The sequence below is a fragment of the Phaenicophaeus curvirostris genome, chromosome 22 (assembly GCF_032191515.1).
Source record: "Phaenicophaeus curvirostris isolate KB17595 chromosome 22, BPBGC_Pcur_1.0, whole genome shotgun sequence".
Classification (NCBI taxonomy): Eukaryota; Metazoa; Chordata; class Aves; order Cuculiformes; family Cuculidae; genus Phaenicophaeus; species Phaenicophaeus curvirostris.
In genome coordinates this window covers 368,317-388,022 of record NC_091413.1, presented here as the reverse complement: position 1 = coordinate 388,022, position 19,706 = coordinate 368,317, and the positions used below count along the sequence as shown (strand labels likewise).

At 48.6% G+C, this 19,706-nt stretch overlaps 1 protein-coding gene across 6 annotated transcripts in view; it reads left to right on the top strand.

Annotated features, from left to right (window-relative positions):
* The window catches only part of CAMTA1 (calmodulin binding transcription activator 1), a 240,041-nt gene that overhangs the window by 71,829 nt on the left and 148,506 nt on the right, over positions 1–19,706 (top strand). For all 6 annotated transcript variants that reach the window (XM_069874626.1, XM_069874625.1, XM_069874624.1 and 3 more), the window contains one exon: positions 6,764–6,899. In XM_069874626.1, the coding sequence (XP_069730727.1) occupies positions 6,764–6,899 (136 nt within the window). The remainder of the gene's footprint in view (positions 1–6,763; positions 6,900–19,706) is intronic.

The following is a 19,706-nucleotide window of genomic DNA, read 5'->3' as shown; positions in this document are numbered from 1 at the left end:
GAGTCTTGTTTTCCCACTGCTGGTGTCCGTGTCTGCGGGCTGCGACTGCTAGACAAGGGATGGAGCAAACGGATGCTGTCTTACTCTTAGCAGGATCCAGAACCCAGGCAGCGAGGGGATGGGAGGTGCTTAGGAGCTGCCCCTTGTCTCGTTGTGGTGATTGTGGCCAATTGAATGGCTGTGTTGTGGTACCACATAGTCAGCACTGGTACCTCGTGTTGTGAAACACTTCATTTGGGCAAAGGTTTGCAGGAAAAATGCAAAAATGGTTCTTTTCCATTTGCTAAAAATCCTTTATCCTTAATTCTGAAAAATTACTTTGCGGATCTTCATATTTCACAGCCCATAACCAGATTACTGCCTTTTACGGGAATGCTTTGTGTTGATGAAGACCGATTGGGATTACACAACAGATTTCCTCTAAAGGAGGCATTATGTGGTTATTTTTTACTGTCTGGCATTCTAGTTAATTGCCTTGTCATCTTTAATTGATGGGACTGAATTGATATAAATAAATAGATTATATTCCTGAGGTTAGTTTGAAGGAGAGGAGGGGCTTAAACCAAGTCGCTGCGGGTTGTAGCACATGCCTTGAATACAGCAATGAGTGATGGGTGAGGAGAGCTTCTGCACCGAAGGTCACGGTCACGTGCGGTGTCACCACTCCTGAACCCGCTGGGAAGATGGATGCGGCTGAGCCCTGCCCTCCTGGGGAGGAGAAGGTGCTCTTAACTTTCCTAGCTGAGGCCAGGGCGTTTTGTGTTGCCTCATCTTTTAAAATTGGCCTCAACCACTGGCTCAGCTCAGTCCCACACTCAGCCCCGCAAACAGCCGGGGTCCTGGCTGTGGTTTGGGAACGGCCCACCCCGTCAGCCCCTCATTTCCAACAGCGTGAGAGCCTCTGGTTTCCAGTTTGATCCAGATTTGTGTGTATAATGACTATGAATCAGCGATAGACCGAGTCCGTGGGTAAATTGACCTTTTTTTAATTAGATGGCAATATTGCATAAAATATTCCTGCCTGGAGAGAGACGGTGGTGGTTGGTGAGGGGCACGATGCCTGTTCTACCAGCCCTTCCCGCCGTGCTCGCACATCTTCTGCTGTTGTTAGGCAGTTTTCAAATCTTTATGGGCTTTAATTGAGTCCCCACTCGTGAGCTCAGCTTTGCACTGCTGGGCAGGGGAGAGCCAGAAACTGTTTTCCTTCCCCTCAGCACTTTCTGAGCATGGCACAGAGCTTCGCTCTCCTCCAGATCCCTCCGAGGCTTTCCTGATCCCTGGCAAACTACACACAGCTCCTGCCAGCATCCAAGGAACTGGGCATCAGTGGTATCCTGGCAAATTCCTCTGGAATATGGTACTCTGGACAAAACCGAGGCAGAGCCCCACTTTGGCACGGCTGGGGAAAACCTTGTTAGCCCTGAGCCACGGCTGCAGCAGGCAGGGGAGGTGAACTGGGAGCAAACTGAATCAATCACATCTTTCTTCAGTTTTCTCCCCACCCCATAAGAACACTACAGCAGTTGCCATCGCTAGAGCCGTAACCAAAGCAACCACTGCAGTACGAGGCCATTGCAAAAGAAGTTTTTTAGGAGTTAGTGGGAGCCCCAGATCCTTGCCGTAAGGACCTATTTCTATGGAGAGGGCAGCAGGGTTGGGAGCCAGTCGATCAAACTGACACCCTCGGTGCACTGGCAGATCCTGGGGAGATTCCTCTGAAAACGGTTTGGAGTATTCATGAGTTGTAAGAATTAGCTCCTGATAAATCAAACTGCATCCCCATGGGAGTGAGGAAGGGAAATAAATGAGAGCTAAAGAAATTGATAAAGATCCTTGAGCAATAGAGACGAACACCAGTTCTTTTAAAATTATATTGAAATTTACAAAGTTGATTTAACTGTCTTTTTTCATGCTTTGTCCTAAGATTTAGGTCTATAGCACATCGTCATATCAAGAAATAATTTGACTAAAGACTTTTTAGCATTTCACGTGCATGCCACTTAATGATAATCTTAATATTGCAGCTTGGGTCCTGTATTGTTGCGAGGAGGTTTCGATGCTCGGCAGGCTGAGGCGTTCATACTGATTGCCTCTCTTCAAATCTGGTGTAGAATCCAGACCCATCAGCATGTGAATTATCCTGTTACACAGTGGAAGACAGTTGTGTCAAGAACAAGTTTGGAGAGCAAAAACGTGCAGGCTTTCTCAGGGCCTTCGTAAAACCAGGTCTTAGCACAGGGAAAGCGGAGCAAGACTGCTCCTCAGAGAAGGGTGCCTTGTGCCTGTTGCAGGCTTGTTCTACACCCATGGGAGGAGTTAGGGTTCTGGGCGTGAAGGCACATTGCAGGACTTCATCTTCTTAGTGTTCATGGGGAAACCAGGTTAATGATTTAGTTAAATCATTTATTGCAAGGCTCTGTCTCTGTCTTTCCAGGTCTTCCTTCAGGACTCCAGCTTTTCCCAGCCACTTTCTGTATCAGAAGGCTGCTCCTTTGGGAGCTTGGAAGTTAATTTCTCATTATTATCATGCACAGATTTGGAAGATGGAAGATAGATAGTCCCCTGTGCCGTCCCTTGACTCTGATAATTTCATAGCCAGGGAAAATAAAGCTAACAGTTGTGCAGGGTAAGAAATAGCACAATCCCGATGGTTTGCAGGAGCCGCTTCCCAGGGCAGAGACGGGTGGGGAGGGAAAGACGGAGGGTGCTTCGTCTGGGCTAGGGGTGTGCTGCTCATAGTAACGGTGCCGAGCAGGACTGGCGTGTGATGCCCTTCACTGCTTTATTGCTCCAGCTGCCGGCGCCCCCGGCTCTGGGGCTGGCATACACGGGCAGCGTGGGGCGAGAGGCAGCCGCTGCCTCTGACCGTGGCAAGGCCCCTGAGCAGCTTCACCCCTGACTGTGTTTTATTGTGAAGAGCTGAGCTGCTTTAAATACTCGCCTGGGCAGAGAATTGAAATAAATATAGGATGATAAAATAAAAAATCAATTTTAGAGCCATGGCCCTTCTCTAGGAAGGGTTCTGGCTGATCTTATTCTGTTATCCTGGGAAAAGAGCTGCGTTTGGCTTTGCAGTATTTACAATTCCCTCTCAGCAACTCAAGCTCCCTGGGCAGTAAAACACAGTTTTCATTAAATGATGCATCTGACATTTACCAAATCTTGATGTGACAATTTAGTTGCATTGAACGGCCTTATTAATATTGCGGTAATGTGATTAGGGGAACATCTTGGTCGTTTAGGCTGAAGGGACTTGAATTTATGAGCACAATGGAGAGACAGAAATGAAGCATCAGTTGACCAAAATATCCTGATCTTAACTTGTTTCTGTTTGGTCCCTCCATGTGTCTGGTTCCTGGTCATGAAAGATGAGCTGGTTTAGTTCCTTATATCCCTAGTAAGGACTTTATGAAAGAAACAAAACCCCCTCAGAATGGGACCTGTAGCTCCAGATGTGCGCAGCTGGATTGGGGGCCAAATCCCAAATGACGTTTCTTCCATATCTTCCCTGCAAATCCCCTCTGCTTCCTGCCAGTACAAGCCCTCCGTTGCTGCCTGTCCCTGTGTTCTGAGAGAAATTCCAGTCTATCCAGTGGCCTGGGCTGCTCCCGAGCTGGAGATGAGCACTCCCAGGAGCCCTGGATGGCCCTGAGCAACCCAGCCGGTCCTGAGACCTGTCAGCCACAGGGTAGGATTGTTTGCTTTAAAAATCAGTCTGAAAATGGAATGTAGCATCTTCTTCCTGGCCGTAGCAGGAACAATTTCGGCAAAAGTAGCTCTTATGCTGTTGTGGCAATTTATGTGAGAGCCATGGTGGTAAATAACGGGGAGAGTGGGAGGGAAGCATCTCAAATCTCATCAATACTTGAGAGAAAAGGCTTTCTGCTCTGCCATTACTCTTCCTGTCCTTTCCTCTCCTTCCCCCAGGCCACAGCAAGAAACCTAAATAGAGATCAGGCAGCTTTTAAATGCCACAGGCTCATAAAGGAGAGGAAATTCAGAGCTGCGTGCAATTTGGGTCTATGAGCAAGCAGACCATCCTGCAAGCTCCACACAGCGGGACCAGGGATAACTGCACTGTCCTTGCAGAGCCCCCGGCTGCCCTTGTTCAGGGCTGAGGCCTTTGCTCCTCACAGCTTCTGGGGAGCTGGACAAGCGGCGCGGGGCTGCTGGTGCCGAGGGCAGGTCCCCACCACTTGCCTGGGCGCGCGGGGGCTGGAGGGCTGGATGGGGCGCGTGTCTCCGCTCCTGGAGTGACAGCGGCAGTGGCCGTTGTGAAGGTTTGCTGCTCGGTGTTTCAAGCCAGAATAAAACCCAGCACTGTCCTGTGCGCAGCCAGGCAGGCAAAGGGCTCCGCTTCTCCTGCTGGGGTCATCTTTTAGGATTGCTCCATTCACAGCCCCTTTCCTTTTGTTTGCTGCCTTTTTTTTTGTAAGAGGCACAGACCGTTTCTTGTCTGAGCGCAAACAAATTCATTCTGAGTGGAGGGGGAAATGCTCTTGACTTTTCCGCATTGTCTGGGGAATCAACAATGTGAGTGAGTGGAGCAGCCCAGTGTTTAACGTGGGGCAGGCAAGGTGAGGCGACCTGCTGCAAGGCCACGCTGCTGTTTCATGGCCACGGCTCCAGCATTTGTCACACGTGAGGCAGAACTGGGCTGCGGCCGTCCTGGCGGGGACGGAGGAGAGCGCACGCGTCGGCCAGCTCTGTGGGGTCCACTGACCCTCCCGCAGCCTTGGCCCTCGCGCTGCGGGCACTAGCAGCCTTCTCGTGGGTTTAGGTCACTCTGGCTCCCTTGCTTTCAGCTGTACCATAATATTAAAGCACTATTTTATTATTTTCCTACATTAATGAAAAGAGCACCGCATAGCTGCAAAGCAGTAGCTAATCAAATCAAGTAAATTGCTGTTAATGCTCCAGTACTTGTTGTTATTGCCATGCTTCCAGGTGGAGTTTAAGACAGAGGGAGGTGGTTGCTGTCTGTGTCCGATGATGTGCAGGCAAGCTGTCTTTGCCTTGGCTGCTGGCTTCCCAAAAGGGAGCCCACGGGAGCCCATCGGGCTTTGCACCCATGGCCGTGTGCTCCTGTGTGTGGGCATGGGAAAAGTAGAGGGGTTGAGCAGGTTCTGTGGCTGCTGGTGGTGGCTCTCTGGCGAGGGAGGGCATTGTGCTGGTTGATGTAGGCAATTTCAGTCGGCCTGTGGCTGTAGAAAGCCATCATGAGCTTGTTCTCCTCGTAGCAAGGTGCCTTTATGCACTTAATGGAGCATTGGGGCGAGTTACTCTGTAATTAACAGCTTTTACATCAATGTTCATGCCCTACCATTATGTGATAAACATGGGTGAAGGTGGCTGCCTCCAAATAGAGTGTTTTGTTAGACAAAACTGAGCAGAGGGTACCTGCGGAAGCCTGTTCTGTGTTTGTTTCATGGCACCGTGTTGTTTGAAGCGCAGGGGTGGAAGGGAGGGAGGGTGGACGTGTTTCCTGCTGGGCCAGGGACTGAGTTTTGCCCCTTTGGCAGGGCTCTGCGATCTCAAACCAACATTGCTAGACACAAACCACTTAATTTGGCTTCTTTATTTCAAGAGCTTCCTTGTGTCAGTGGGGCCTTTATCTGTTCCAGGTACTGCTTTGCTCCGTCTGAGCTCCCCCAGTTGCTGGTGTCTGAGAAGTCATGGGTGGAAAGTGATTCTATGATTCTGTGTCCAGTTGGACTGGATGGCGCTGGGGGAATCCTCTCTCTGGAGAGGCTGCTTTCTGCAGAGTGGCTTTGTTTGTGCAAGTTTGAGTGCTTTACTTTATCAAAAGGCCCCAGCCAGAGCTTTTTTGTGAAGTTGTTTATTGCTACTGCTGCTAATGTCATTGTTTTTCTTTCTGTTCTTGGTGTCCTAAAGCCAAATCGCTGTGACTAACGCGCTGCTGTGATGTCTGTGGCACCTACAGCGCCGCTGCCCGCCTGGGACACAGTCTGTCCTTGCAGTGAGGTGTTGGCGGGGGGATCTATTTTTCATGTGTTAGTATTGCAGGAGAAATGCCCCTGTTGGGGTTGAGCTGAGCAGTGAGAAAACCTTTCAGTGAAATATTGTCCTACGCCAGAAGGACGTTGTCTGCCCCTGTTAGCATTGAGGTTCTGAAGCATCAACGTGGTGTGTAAGTGGAAAATGTTCTCACGTGTCTTTGAAGTCAAGGAGGTGTTCAAAGGAGAGAAAGTTATTCCATGTCTCACTGATCTAAGCAGGAACAGAGAAACCAGTGTCTGAGCTGATGCTTTTTCCCTCCCATTCTTTTTTCTTGTTTACTGACTTTTTAAGGTGGTATCCATATTCTGGGGCTGCGCTCAGGGTGGCTGTTACCTAATCCTGCTGGTGCATTAAAGAGAGTGATTGTCTATAATAAAATAATAACAATCCTTTTATTTCCTTAACCTTTCTTTCCTTCTAATTTTCAGCATGTAGCTGAGCCCAGTCATAACTTACTCTGGAAAACGTAGGCCACTTTATAGGATTTCCTTTTCTTATCACAACCTGCCTCTCAGTGCAAGCTGACTTCAGTAGGGACGAGATTCTTAAGTACAGTTTTGCAGATTGTGAGATATCAGTTAATCTAGTTAACAGCACCAAAAGGTGAAAATATGTTACGCCAAAACCAGAATGTTGCTTTTTCTTGGCGACTTGCACTGCTTTGCAGTGTGTCGCTTCCTGAATGCTCTTATGGTGCTCTGGTTTTTCCTTTCTGTAATCCCAACCTGTTTCTTGTTTTCAGACCGCAGAATGGTTCTATGATCCTGTACAACAGGAAGAAGGTGAAATACAGGAAAGATGGATATTGCTGGAAAAAAAGGAAAGACGGGAAGACCACCAGAGAAGATCACATGAAACTGAAGGTCCAAGGAGTGGAGGTAGGAGAGCGATGGGGTGGGTTGGGGCAGTAGCTGGGCTCGGAAGCAGCGGCTCCCCAGAATATGCTCACTGTGAAGTAGTTCCACATTCAGAACAGTTTATTTGCTGTATTCTAGCTTCTCCCTTCTGCCCCCCCTGCCCCTCAAAGACGCATGTTCTTTTCTACTGCTTTGAGCAAAATTTGAATATAGCCTCACCCTCTCCATTCGGGCTGGTGTGAAGCTGAGCAGCTGTGGTGCTGGGGACAAACACAGAATTGTGCTCACCCCAAGCATCTTCTGGGGAAGCCGGTGCTGTTTGCAGCAAGTACTTCACCAGGATGACCAAAGAGGTCATGGTGGGTTGCCAGGCATTTTTTTCTTACCATGTAGGATCTCTCTGTGTGTGTGATTTGATTCTTAGAAAACATTAGCTAGGTTTTGGTAGCAGTTGCCACATTTTCCATGTGCTTATGCAGTATTGGTCTCACTGTCTGCAGAGGCAGCATTTGTGTTGAGTCCGGACCAGAACTGGACTCTGCTTCAAGGTGTGTTTCAAGGAGACCATTGCTCTCCTGGTGGCATTTAGCCATTCAAAGAGGTGCAGACAGGTGGTTTCACCTGATGCAGTATTTCTGGAGTAAACCTGTTTGCTCTGTAGTGTGTCGTTGTCTGACTCAGCTACTTACCCTCCAGCTGCATCTGCGTGGGTAAGGGCTACTCAATAGCGCTGACCACTTCTGAAGGTAAAAGTCTACACAGACGTTGATAAGAAGGACATTTATTTAACTTTTATATTTTATTCTATGGGAATTGCATTTTCTGATGGTAGAGGTCTAGCTGCTTAGTTCCTAAGACAGTAGGGCCGTATTCCCTGTATTTATACTGAGCCGCAGGCCGAAACGGTAAAAAGAGTGTAAAACCTGTAATTGTGTCATTTGGCCGTGTCCTCAAGAAATACTTGAATTTTAGGGAATGAGTAGTGAAGCCATAACGGTTTATATTTGTGAGGCTGTACTGATACCTGCAGTTAATCGTGTATCGCTGCGGATGGGAAGTGGTGCCCAGTTATACGGGTGTAACAACGCAGTTTGCTGCACTGGAGTGACTGGTGGTGTCCAGGGACAGCAAAGCTCAACCTGTTGCCTCGGGACGTGTCTGAGAGCTGCCGGGCCGAGCCTGGGGCTAAGCCTGGCTTTCCTTCCTCCCCAGCCCATCTGGGCAGATGTTTTGTGTGGAATTTACCCTTACCGGGGTGTGGGTGCTGCGCTGCCCAGCGGGGCTGCGGGAGCTGTGCCCGGTTTGACACCGGCGCGGTGCGGCCGGGTTCGGCATGGGGGAGGTGAAGTGGCCGAGCGCCTGGAATCCATCTCGTGCTCCAGCTTCCTTCTGGGTGATTTGTCATTCTTACGTTCTGTCTGCTCTAATGAGGTTTTTGGGTTTAAAATAGTATTAAATGGATTGCATTATATTACACCAGAGAGGCATAACTTTGTTCCATAATTTTTACATCCAATAACAATGTTTTATTATGACAAGCCCCCAAAAAGTCAGCATAATAGAAAGTGTGCTTTGCTTTTGTTTCGGATTTGCAGAGGATGATTTAATTAACTTCTGTGAGCCTTAACGAAGCAGAACACCAAACCCTGCGCTGCAGAACTGACCTGCAGGAGGGGGGTGGTGACCGAGGGCTCCCACGCACACATAGGAGTAAATAAATACTCTCTGATATGTTATTCCTAATGTGGATCCATCAGTCCCTGAAGTGCCTGGCTGTGTGGACGCATGTGACTATCAGATTTAACTCAAATAGCCAGCACTGAATCCAGTGATTTCTCTTTTATTGAAATGTGTCTTCTGGAAAGTAGCAAAGCTGAAATTGGATGTATCAGGCACTGGAGAAGGCAGCTTTCCGGATCTCTTCCCGTGTCTCATCACATCCACCACTTAAGAAAATAAGCATCAAAGTACTTGCTTTGTGATTTGGATGTGCTGGGGTTCAGCCGTTCATCCCTACGGCTTTCTCCAGCCTAAGAGCCCCTTAGGAACTGATGTTTTATCGCTGAGAAGATCTTTACACCCTCTCATCAAGCTACCCCTCAATCTTCTCCGTGCCGAGCCCAGCAGACCCAGCTCCGAGCCTCCTGGCTTCGGCACATGTGGGATGCGGGCATGTTCCCTGGGGGCAGGTTCTGCAGTGGGTAAAGTGATAACTGAGCACAAACCTGGTTCCTGAGCCAACACTGTGACAATTAATGGCAATATTTACTGGGGCTCCGAACTGGAGGAACATGACTTCTATATAAACCTCTGTGTAAAGTAGCGCTAAGGGTTATCAAATTCCAGACTGATCATCTTGGTGTTGAAAAGAAGTGAGTATTTTTTCCCCTGGCGATCAGAGCGATGCTTTGAGTCGTAATTTGTGTATGGAAAGACAGAAGAAAAGAAACAGACAGGAACAGGCAAATAGAGATTTGGGTCTGAAATGTAATTCCTGCACAAATCTGGATCTGAAGGATCTGCATCCACTGAGGAAACTTCTCTTGTACTGAGGTGTCTGAAAGCATCTGTTGTTTCCAAGGGCTGGAGGAGGACCCTCCGCTGCCCTAATGCCCCCTCGCTGTCCCACGTTGCTGACCGGGCAGCATCAGAGTGATCACTGCCAGGCTCCACTCTGAACAGGGCAGGACAAGTTCATATTCTTGACCTCCAAGTGCTGCTTGGGCAGAATTTTCTATTTTCACCCTTTTTAATTGATCAGTGCACCGGGTCGCTTCAGAGAGTGGTAGGGGATTGTTTCTGGTAGCGTTCTGATGGAAGCGATGTTCTTTACTTGGAACACAGGGGCAACAGACTTAAAATAATAAAAAGGGCTTTTTACAAAGTTGGAGCAGTGCTGTAGTTAACCACATTAGGGTTTAACAGGGCATGAAATAACTGTCTGCCTTGTGGCACTGCCAGATCATCTCAGCAACTCTTGCAGCCAGAAGATAAATAGGTATCATCATTGCGCTGATGGAAAAATACTCACAGAGCCGACAGCCAGGAGCATCGATAGCATCCAAACAGGGCTTGGAAACTGCAAGCAAAGGCAAGAAGGAGAAGCACATTGGCCCGTGAAACTACTGACCAGCCAGTTCTGAAAAGGGAATAGTATTGGCAGTTTAATAATGAATGACTTCCTGAGCATCATCAATGTGAGGGCTCCTGCCTCTTGCCAAGGTGTCGGTAAGGAGAAAAGCGCGTTTTGAAACAAAATGCTTACCCTAGGTACCTGAGGATGCTTGTGTCTGTCAGTACCACTCAGGAGGAGGATCTGGTGAGTGTGGACAGGGCAGCTAAAGCAAATTTAGGAGATGCAGGGAGTAAAATAGTGTTAATGGGAATACCCTAATTTGAATAAATAAGGAATAAGATGAGTAAACTAACAAAGCGGATGTGAAATGGTAACTGCCTGCTGTCCGCGAGCTGTTGTCTTGGTTAGCATCGCTGGATGTGAGGCATTTGGAGATTACGTGGTTAATCTGGTGCGCTATCCTGTTAGAAATCGCTGGATAAACCAGAAGTTAATTTGGCCTTTCCCTTAATGCACTCTTTGTGCAATTCTTTGTGGAATCCATTAAAAATCTCCAGTCTGTGATCCATTTTAAAATTCTAATTAATTAGGATCCCTGGTGATGTGTTCCTAATCAATCCACATAATTAAAAATTTTAACTAATAAATAATAGTAAGGATAGTGTTGAGATGGCTTTAACATCGTTCTGAACTGGTGCTGCTCCGACTGCACAGAGCTTGGTTCAGCTGATGCGTTTGCCTTTTCTTGTGCCCGAACCTTTCCTGTGCTATAAACGGTGCATCCACGTGAATTCTTGGGAAACAGCTGCTAATGTTAAAATGAGGTCATGTTTTTATAGTAAATTTCCCTCTTGTCTCCTGCACTTTGGAAGGTCGGCACCAATTCTGTTTCACTTTATCCTCTTTTGGGGTTATTTTGGTTTCTCCAAAGCCCAGTGCCTGAGGAGGAGTTGAGGAAAAGGCTTCAAGCTCAGGCTGCCAGGATAGGGCTTTGCCGAGTGGCTGGTGTGAGCCCACGGCTCTGCAACCCTGGTGGCTTCGGCAGCAGCGCATCCCTCAGTGGGGATGCTCTGGTTCCTGCACTGGGTGCAGAGGGAGCCGCGCTGCTGGCAGAGCGATGCCATCCACCACCGGCAGCCCCGGCTCGGCAGGGAGCGTCCGTCCTCAGCCATCGTTCAGTCTGACACTGCTGATGTCAGGTTGGAGCGACAAGAGGGCAAGAGTAACATGCCAGGGCTCCTGTGTGTGAAATACCTCGTTCTCTCCTCTACAGACCTGTGTTAGCTCTGTGCAACCCAATATCCGTATGAATTCCTTAAAAAAAAAAAGGCAAAACTTGATTTAAGCCTTATTAAGTGCAGAATCCCTTGTGGAGATGGGGATGCAGACTATCCAGTTTGTATGCAGGACTTGTATTTAATTATTATCATAATAGTCCCTTAACGCTGTTAAAGATGAGTCCATGAGGACAGGGATGGAAGTTTTAGATTATTCAATTACTGCAAAAACCCTGGGACATCCCTGTCAAAACTTTGCGAAAGGCTCCTTCATCGCTGGGCTCCGATGCCACCTGCCTGCGCTGGGTGATGCGCAGCCGTACGGCCCGGCAGTCACAGCGCCAGGTGCGCTCGCAGCCTGCGGGCTGGGGACGCCTGCGGAGAACAGGATGACTTTTCCGTTTAGGAAATGACCAAATGGGCTTTTCTGTTTTGTGTGAAATAACCCATCATGGAGCGTTAAACTGCAAAATGTTTTACCTCTCTCAATTCCCTACTATTGTCAGTGGAATTTAGTTGGGAATTACTGGAGGGTGACAGCGACGTGGGAGATGGTACGCTTGGGCAGCACTGATCTGGAGAACCATTCCTAGGACAGGCCAATCCAATCTGCTTTAATTTACATGGGCTGTGCTGGCCCTCAGAGGTGAGCTCTGCAGTTTGCAAACTAATTAGGATTGTATTGTTCAGTCGGGCTGCTTAATGCATTCCAGAGAAATACTGCAGAATGGCTTTGGAGGAGAGAGGAGAGCTTGATGGGAAAGGCTTTGGGAAGATACTGTCCACACGTGTCCCGACGTTAACACAAACAAGCATGGCCCTGGAAGCAAAGGACAGAAACCACCTGAGGGGGAGAGGCAGGTTTTGTACGAATTAATCGTTTATCATCCTTACATCTCTCCCAGGATTTCCCTTTTGCCATTTCTAACCTGGCTTGCCCTTCACCTCCCGTAACTCATCAGTGGGCGCGGAGCCCAACACCCTCCCCACCTTTGCCGTGGCGTGTGCATCTGTACAACAGACACAATGGGCAGGTGCTCGTACAGAAATATGGGAGATGTTGACTCCTCCTGAGCTGGGGTGGTTTTTATTCTGTTACCTGTTCTGGTGGTGTTTACAGCATCCACAGCATAGGGTTGTGATGGAATCTCAATGATTCATGCGTCTGTGGCTGTCCTGGGGAAATCAGCGCTAGTTTACCGTTCCTGAAGGGGAATATGGATTATCATTACATCTGGAATGGGTCTCCTGAGAGTCTCTTCTGAAGGGAACATACATATCAATAATACGTTTTCTATATTGGGATCCTAATGTATTCGCTTGCAGTAACATAAATTCACAGCAAATGCTCGTGGGGTTTGGCATCTTTTCCTAATGCCATATACGTGTCCAGGAGCTTCAACAAACCTGCGTCGTACCTAATCCTTTAATTGTTGTGGCTTATTTCACAGTGTAGAACTTCAGCTGTAAAAGCTTTCTTAATATCAGGGTGTCTCAGAATGAAGATTTAGCTGAGATAAGGGCTATTGGCTTGTGTCTGCGTGTTTATTTTTGAGTGGAACTCTGGAAATGAGTCTGTGTTAGTCCCACGCCAGCCAGGAATGTTGGAGTGGATGCTCTGCCCAGGTCTGGTGCAGTTGGGATCTCCTCCACTTGGAGCCATGCCTTGAACACACTTGCTAGTGTTTTAGCAGGAGGGTGCATGCGGGAATTATTTATTCAGAGATGTGCTATTAAATACTTGGCTTTATTCCCCTCATGGGCCAACTCATACCAAGGCAGTGGTGTGTTGCTGCGTGACGCTTCAGGGAAATTCATCTTTGGGAGAGAATTTTCAGAGTTTAAATACTCCAAATGTGCTGCTCACAAAGCAGGGCAGTGGCATTGCTGCCCCTGAGCAGCACAGCGGGAGGGGAAAGGGACATCGGGCAGCGTGGAATGGCAGCGGGCTGAGGCAGCTGCTGGGGATGCTTTGGGTCTGACAGAATCACCTTACGTGTGCATAAGCTCATGAGATGAGGATTTACTTCACGGCAACAGCTGAGCAGTTTGTGCCAACGCCATGAAGCGAAGCAAAGAGCAGGACCTCCTGACTTCACAACTCATCTTAAAATGCATTTGGGCAGCCCAGCAAAGGTGTTTGCAGCGGTTATGTGGCTGTGAAGTTTCTGAGATGATGCTGGTGGCTGCACCCATCACAGTGCCTGGCATCGCTCCTCCAGATCCCTGAGGGCTGGGAAGGTAGCAGAAGGGCAGAGACCTGGGGCCGAGGGATGTCTGATGTGCCTGCGGTGCAGGACCAGGTGAGGAGTTGTCAAACCCAGCCAGAAACAATGGGGGAGTCCTCTGGAGCATATATGGTAGGAAGGTTACCCAGGGCAGCCATCCCCACAGCAGAGGCACCAGGTTTGCAGCCACGCTCAGGTAATTGCTGTGTAATTGACTGCATCACCCTTTTCCCCTGTTTAATAAATAGTGTGAATGCAGCAGAGCCACAGGTGGTGGGATTGTAATTCAAATCCCATTCACCAAAGTCTGAACAGTTTTCATTTAGTGTGGAAAGGCAGATTTGATGTAAATTATTCCAAAAGAATCTCTGCGGACTAATGACATTAGCATTGAGATAGATGGAAATTGTTTGAGTAATTGGTGCTGCAACTGCACCACCCACTGCAGGGGGATGAGGGGCCAGGGGCACGAGATTGCACCCTCTGTTCGGGGCAGGCGTGTGCAGACATGAACCAAGGTAACGGGCACCCTGCGCCCCCTCTGAAACGAGTGGTTTGTGTCACTGCGGGGGCTGCACAGCACAAATACCCAGTGACGTTTATATTGACTCTCTCAGTTTAGAAAAATTCAAAATTAAATCTATTTTCTGCGAGCTCTGTGCAAAAATCCATTTATGAAAACAAAATCCAATAGGACATCTAAAGATTGGTGGGCAGAAATGAAATATTCTGAGAACAGAATATATGGAGATTGGATTGCTGGCTCTGCGGCCTCGGTCAAACGTGGGAACTGGAGATGGGGGGGAGGGGTGGTTATCGGCCTGAACTTCATCCCAGCGTTTGCAATTCAGCTGAGAAAGTTTACAGGAAAACACAATAAACAGGAATACCTTTTGGACTGGAGGCAGTGGTTTGCATTTCCCTGTGTGGCCGTGCAGTTGTCTTGCTGTGCATGTGCAGAGAAAGCAGGACTCCAAAGACTGAAGTCTGGCTGCAGGTCATTCATGGCGCTGCTCCTACAGTGTTTAATGGGGTGCAGAGCAGTGAGGTAAAATCCTTGCCATCCCTCGCAAGATTAGGAGGTTTCCTTTTCCTGTAGGGATCCTTGCGATTGCACGGAGGATCCAGATGCCGAAGCAGCATGTGCCTTGTAATCTTGTAATTGCGTTGTGGGCTGTGACGGAGATAAGGGCTTCCACTGGAAGTGAGGAGCCTCCGTGTCTCTGCCTTACGTGCCTGGGTTTAATGCAGATTTATTTATTTATTTATAGCATGGTGTGTTGGGAAGGAACAAATCTCGTTTGCTCGATTGCTGCTAATTTTATATGCATCAGACATGTTAAACAATTTGAATTCCTGAGTTCCTGTTAGAAAGAGGGTATCGCTTACCGGAGCGTACGTGGGAGGGAGGCAGCGAGAGCAGAGTCGTGTCGAGGGGCTTGGAGGTATTTGAGCTCCTAAGCAAAACCTGGTCTCATCCCCAAAGCGCAGCACAGACACGAACCTGCAAACTGGGATTTTGGCGTGCAGCCCCATCCTGCGCGTGAGCACGTTCTAACAGCCACCACCCCGTAGGATATTAGTTACTCACTTTTTTTATTGACAAGAGATAAGAATTAATTAGCCAGTGTTTGTACAACTCTTTGGAAATCCAAAGCATTAATTGCGTCCTAATACCCCGTTGTCAGAAGGGAAAGGCAAGGAGATGCAGCAGAGGATCAGGGTCGTGGTGGCCTGGGAACACCCTTGGCAGAGGGTTCTGCCACCCTCGCCTGGTCCCTGGCCGATGGCTCCATCCCGGCATGGAGCTGCTCCCCTCCCAGAGCTGGATGCAGCAGGACGGGCTTGGCAGGGATGGCCAGGGTGTGCCAGTCCCCCTTTGTCACAGTCTGAGTCGTAGGCTCTAGGGAGCGCACAGACCTGCTCTTGGTGAGGGAGATGCATGGATGCTGTCTGGGGAACCAGAGTTTTTCCTCTGGGATCCGGGTGGGATGCTGGGATCCTGGCATCTGCCAGCAGCAGTGAGAGCTGTAGTCCTCAGCTCAGCCCAGTGCTCTGTGAGGGCTCTGCAGGGCAGGGGATCCCTACCGGGGGTCCCTGGACCCTGCAGTGAGTGGAAGCTGTTTTGTTTCTGAGGACAGGGCTCTTTCCCACTGCCAGCCCATTCCCAGCAGGGTTGGACTCGGACGGGGCTCGGCGTTCCCAGCCCACCCCTCCAGGACAGCGTTCCTGTGCCTGCTCACGGCTGCTCCTTGTCACTTACCACAACAAATGTGCTGTGTTTTTCCATTAAGAGGTCCCGTGTTACTGAGGCTGGCAATGTTTTAGAGCGCTATAAATATGTGTTTGAAGATTATGCCTTCTGTCCGACCTGAGTATGTTCTGTAATGCTGTGTGGGTGTTTGTTGATGGTTACACTTTGCCTGCAGTTTTTTTTGTGCCTGTTGCCATAAACAAATTTTGAATAAAACAAGAACGAGTAAATATGTTTATGCTCGGGCCCTGGCAGCTGCTTACACGAGCGCCGTGGTGTTGCTGCTCTGGCTGTGTTCCTGCTGCCCCCGCGTTGGAGCGTGTGTGGCCACGGCTTCGCCCCTTCCCTGTCCGCCACCCTCGGCCAGGCTGACCATCATCCTGGGGACAGAAATGTTCCACGTGTAATGTCCTACCTGCTACAGGCAAAACAGTTCATTTTAGCTTTTTTCTACTAACGGGAAGCATATTTTTGAGCTTAAAAAGGTGGAATGCCTTCTTTCCTGCCTCTGTGTCCTTCCACTTGCACCTGTCCCTCGGAGAGGTGGCTGTATCCAGCACTTGGACTTGATTTTCCACAAGTGTTTCCCTTTGTTTGGGTTCCTGCAGGCTCTGCACAGCACTCTGATCACAGAGATGCAGACTCTTTGGGAAGGAATTGAGCAGCATTAAACACACCCAAACTTGCGTGGACAGGTGGCAGCCGAGGAACTGGCATTTCCCTCCCCAGTGGCTGCGCTGATTCCTGGCTGAGCCTCCCTGCTCTGCCCCAAGCAGCCCCCGCTGGGGATGTGCACAGTGCCGAGCGAGGAGGAAAGCAAATGTCTCTCTCAACCAAGGGCTAAAATATCCATCTCTAACATAGCTGCCAGCCTTTGGCGTCTGTCCGTCTTGCCGTTCAGCCTGCGTGTTTCCTGGGTGAGCGGGAGGCACTGGCGGATGAGCTCTGTGCCCTATGACCTGATGCTCTCGGGGACCAGCGTCTGCAGCCCAGGAGAATGGTGTGGGTTTGGGTCGCTAATGGTGATGCTTTTCTGGCCCGTTGCTTTGCCGTCTGTCTATCGCAGCAGGTGTTATCATACAGTAGACACATGAGGAGCGATGGTTGTGCATCGTGTGAAGGTTCACGGCTGCGGGCTGCACTGCGCACTGCTGTGGGTAGAGTGAGAGGTAAGGAAGATAAAGATCCATTTTGAGCATAAATGGCATATATTAAAATATCTGAGAAACATCAGTCTAAAAAGTCTGCTGCTTTTTCCTCTTTCAGATTAAGAGAAATACTTAGACTTCAATGTCTTTTTAATCACTCCTCATTGTAATAATAAAAAACATGTTTATAATTACAAAAACATGATCAATTTTTGTGTTAAATCCTAAACTCCCCTGTGAACCCTTGCTGAACTCTCTGCCCCTGGATCCAAGCCCTGTGGTCCCAAAGCACGATCCTTCCCTGTCCTTGGGGCAGATGGAGCGGGCAGAGAACGTTCTAAGCCCACGGCCTCTCAGAGCCCAGTTTGTCACGCTTTCTTGTGAACACTTTGGAAGTGCAGTAATTGTATAAGATATATGGAAGGGTTCGATGACAAATCCAAAACCCAACGGTTTATTAATGGCTGGAGGGCACTGGAATTCAATACTCGCATGTCATCTTGTCAATTCACAGCGTTTAAAATCCAGCGGCGACTGGGACAGTTCTATATATAGCAACTTTATTTGAATAGTCTGCATGGCTTTCAGAGTAAATATTAATTCCATTATGCTATAAACTGTTATTTATCATGACAGAAAGCCATAAAGTTATTTTACTAGAGTATAGCCAGTAAATTGCACATCCTAGATGAGATACAACGCGCGCTGAATTCCAGCGGCAATTACCCAACACGCTTTATCCATGCTGGTATTAAACACACTTCAGCAAGAGTCGCAGCTGAGGGTAATGCAGAAAACCCTCCGTAGCTGTTATCCTGGCGATGCGTCAGTGGGAGACGGCACTCGCGCCGCAGCGCGCACGGCCAGGGTCGAAGAGCAGAGCGCCATGGAGCAGTAACTTGCTGGTACTACGCCCTGCGTGTTAGCTGTTTGACTTCTTTAATTACCTAAATTGCTCATTGGAAGTGCCTCATAATTACCTGACTCCAAGGTATTGTGAGAAGTCTAGGTTTTAATTATGCTTTTTTTTTTTTAACATGTGGTGCATTTAAACGTGTATGAGGCAATTGGATAAAAAGGTGGATTTTCACTAATTGTTGTTCTAAACGAGGCTAAGTGGGGGCCATGGTGAGAGCGGTCAGCTTTAGCCTCTTCATGAAGCGTGCGTGGGGTTAAACTGGCTGCGCTGGCAGCTTCCACGTGCTCCAGGTTGATCCGTGCATCAGTTATTCCTCGTGCATACGCGGCGGTGCAGCAGGGGTGCTCCCAGCTCTGCGGCGTCCTGGGTAGAGGACTCATTGATAGCGCCGCTGTTGTGACAGTCAGAGGCTGTTGCACAATATTACAGATTTCGGTTGGTTTTGTGGCTGCTGTCCCTGATCGCAGCCCTCAGTGTGGGCTGACCTTCACCAGAGATCAGATCTTCCATTTTATAGAAGAAAACAATGTCGGGGAAACATTAAGGTTCAGCAGCAGCTGGATGCGCTTGTGCTAGCAGAACAGCCGAGGAGATCTGCCAGGAATTATTGACTTGTTGTTGGCTTTTACGCACAAAAATATGTTATATTTTTTTTATATAACCCATGAGAGCTGTGCAGCAACTGGTGTCATAGCAAAACCCCAACAGGGTATTCAATAAAAGAATAAGTTTTCAAAAATATTAGGGTTAGTTTCCTTTTCTTTAATGACTAAGAAGTGTCAGCCAGCTGTGTCACACAGGTTGCCGTGAGCACAAGAACATAAAGTTCATTGTATTAGATTTGTAAATATTCTCCTTATTTGTGTGAAAACTGGGGAGAGAAAAAGGCTCATTGCATCAGCAATGTCTGTGCCACCAGCTAGATCACCTTCAATACCAGAGAGGTTAGAACCACCAGATTGTTGATGGAGGGCTGGTCGGATATCAAAGGATCTCAGTGTGCAGCCACCCAGTATTTGCATTGTAAAAACACCTTTGAAATTGCTCAACTCTTCATTAAACAAACAAAATCTGAAATGGGTTGGGGAGAGTTCATTATTTTAACATTAGATTATGAAAATAAAAGAAAAATGCAGAGCTATTGTTTAAATAAAGTCCATTTTAGGAGGAAAACCCCAAGCAGATCATTAGCTGTAGTAGTTCTTGATACCTATAACTGGGAGGGTGAATTACTTAAAATACATATTGCAAGGTCAGGAGGAACATCTGTGATCATCTGACCTGCATAGCACATGCCGGAATATTCTACCTGCTGATGCCTGAACTCAGCCTGTGACTCTTCCTTGGGCCTTTATCTTCCAAAATGATGTTGGTCGTGATTTCAGGAGGAGACGGGGAACCTGCTGCACGTATAGGAGCAGTGCTTCGAGGGGCTGATCGCTCTTGCAGTTCAAATGCTGCGTTCGTCGCTGTGCTGGCTCTGTCCCCTCTCTTCTAGGAGCCTGCAGATGGATCTCTTCCACCTGGCAGGGCTCACGGTGCTGTAGTTGGGGAAGTGAAGTGCTGTCTGTGGAGGTGCACGGCGGTCTGTGAGCCCTGCAAGGGGACAGGGAGCGAAGCGGGAGCTGCTCTGCAGGGTGGGCAGGACATCAGCCGTAGGGACCGTGAGTCACCTGGGAGAGCACCTACCCTTTGTAGAAGGAGCCTTTGGAAATAAACTGTCCTAAACCATGCTAGGCTGGAGAGATTCTTTATATATACCTGCAGCCTCCTTGCTCCCTCTGTTTTTCACTCGGGTAGGTCAGGCTTACTGAAATCGGAGCAGGGCAGGTTTGACACTGTGGGTGTGCTCTTGCAAGTGCTGCACACCTCACCACTTCTCTGGTTTCCATCTACTTGTTTCTATCCCCAGGGCTTTGTGAGAGC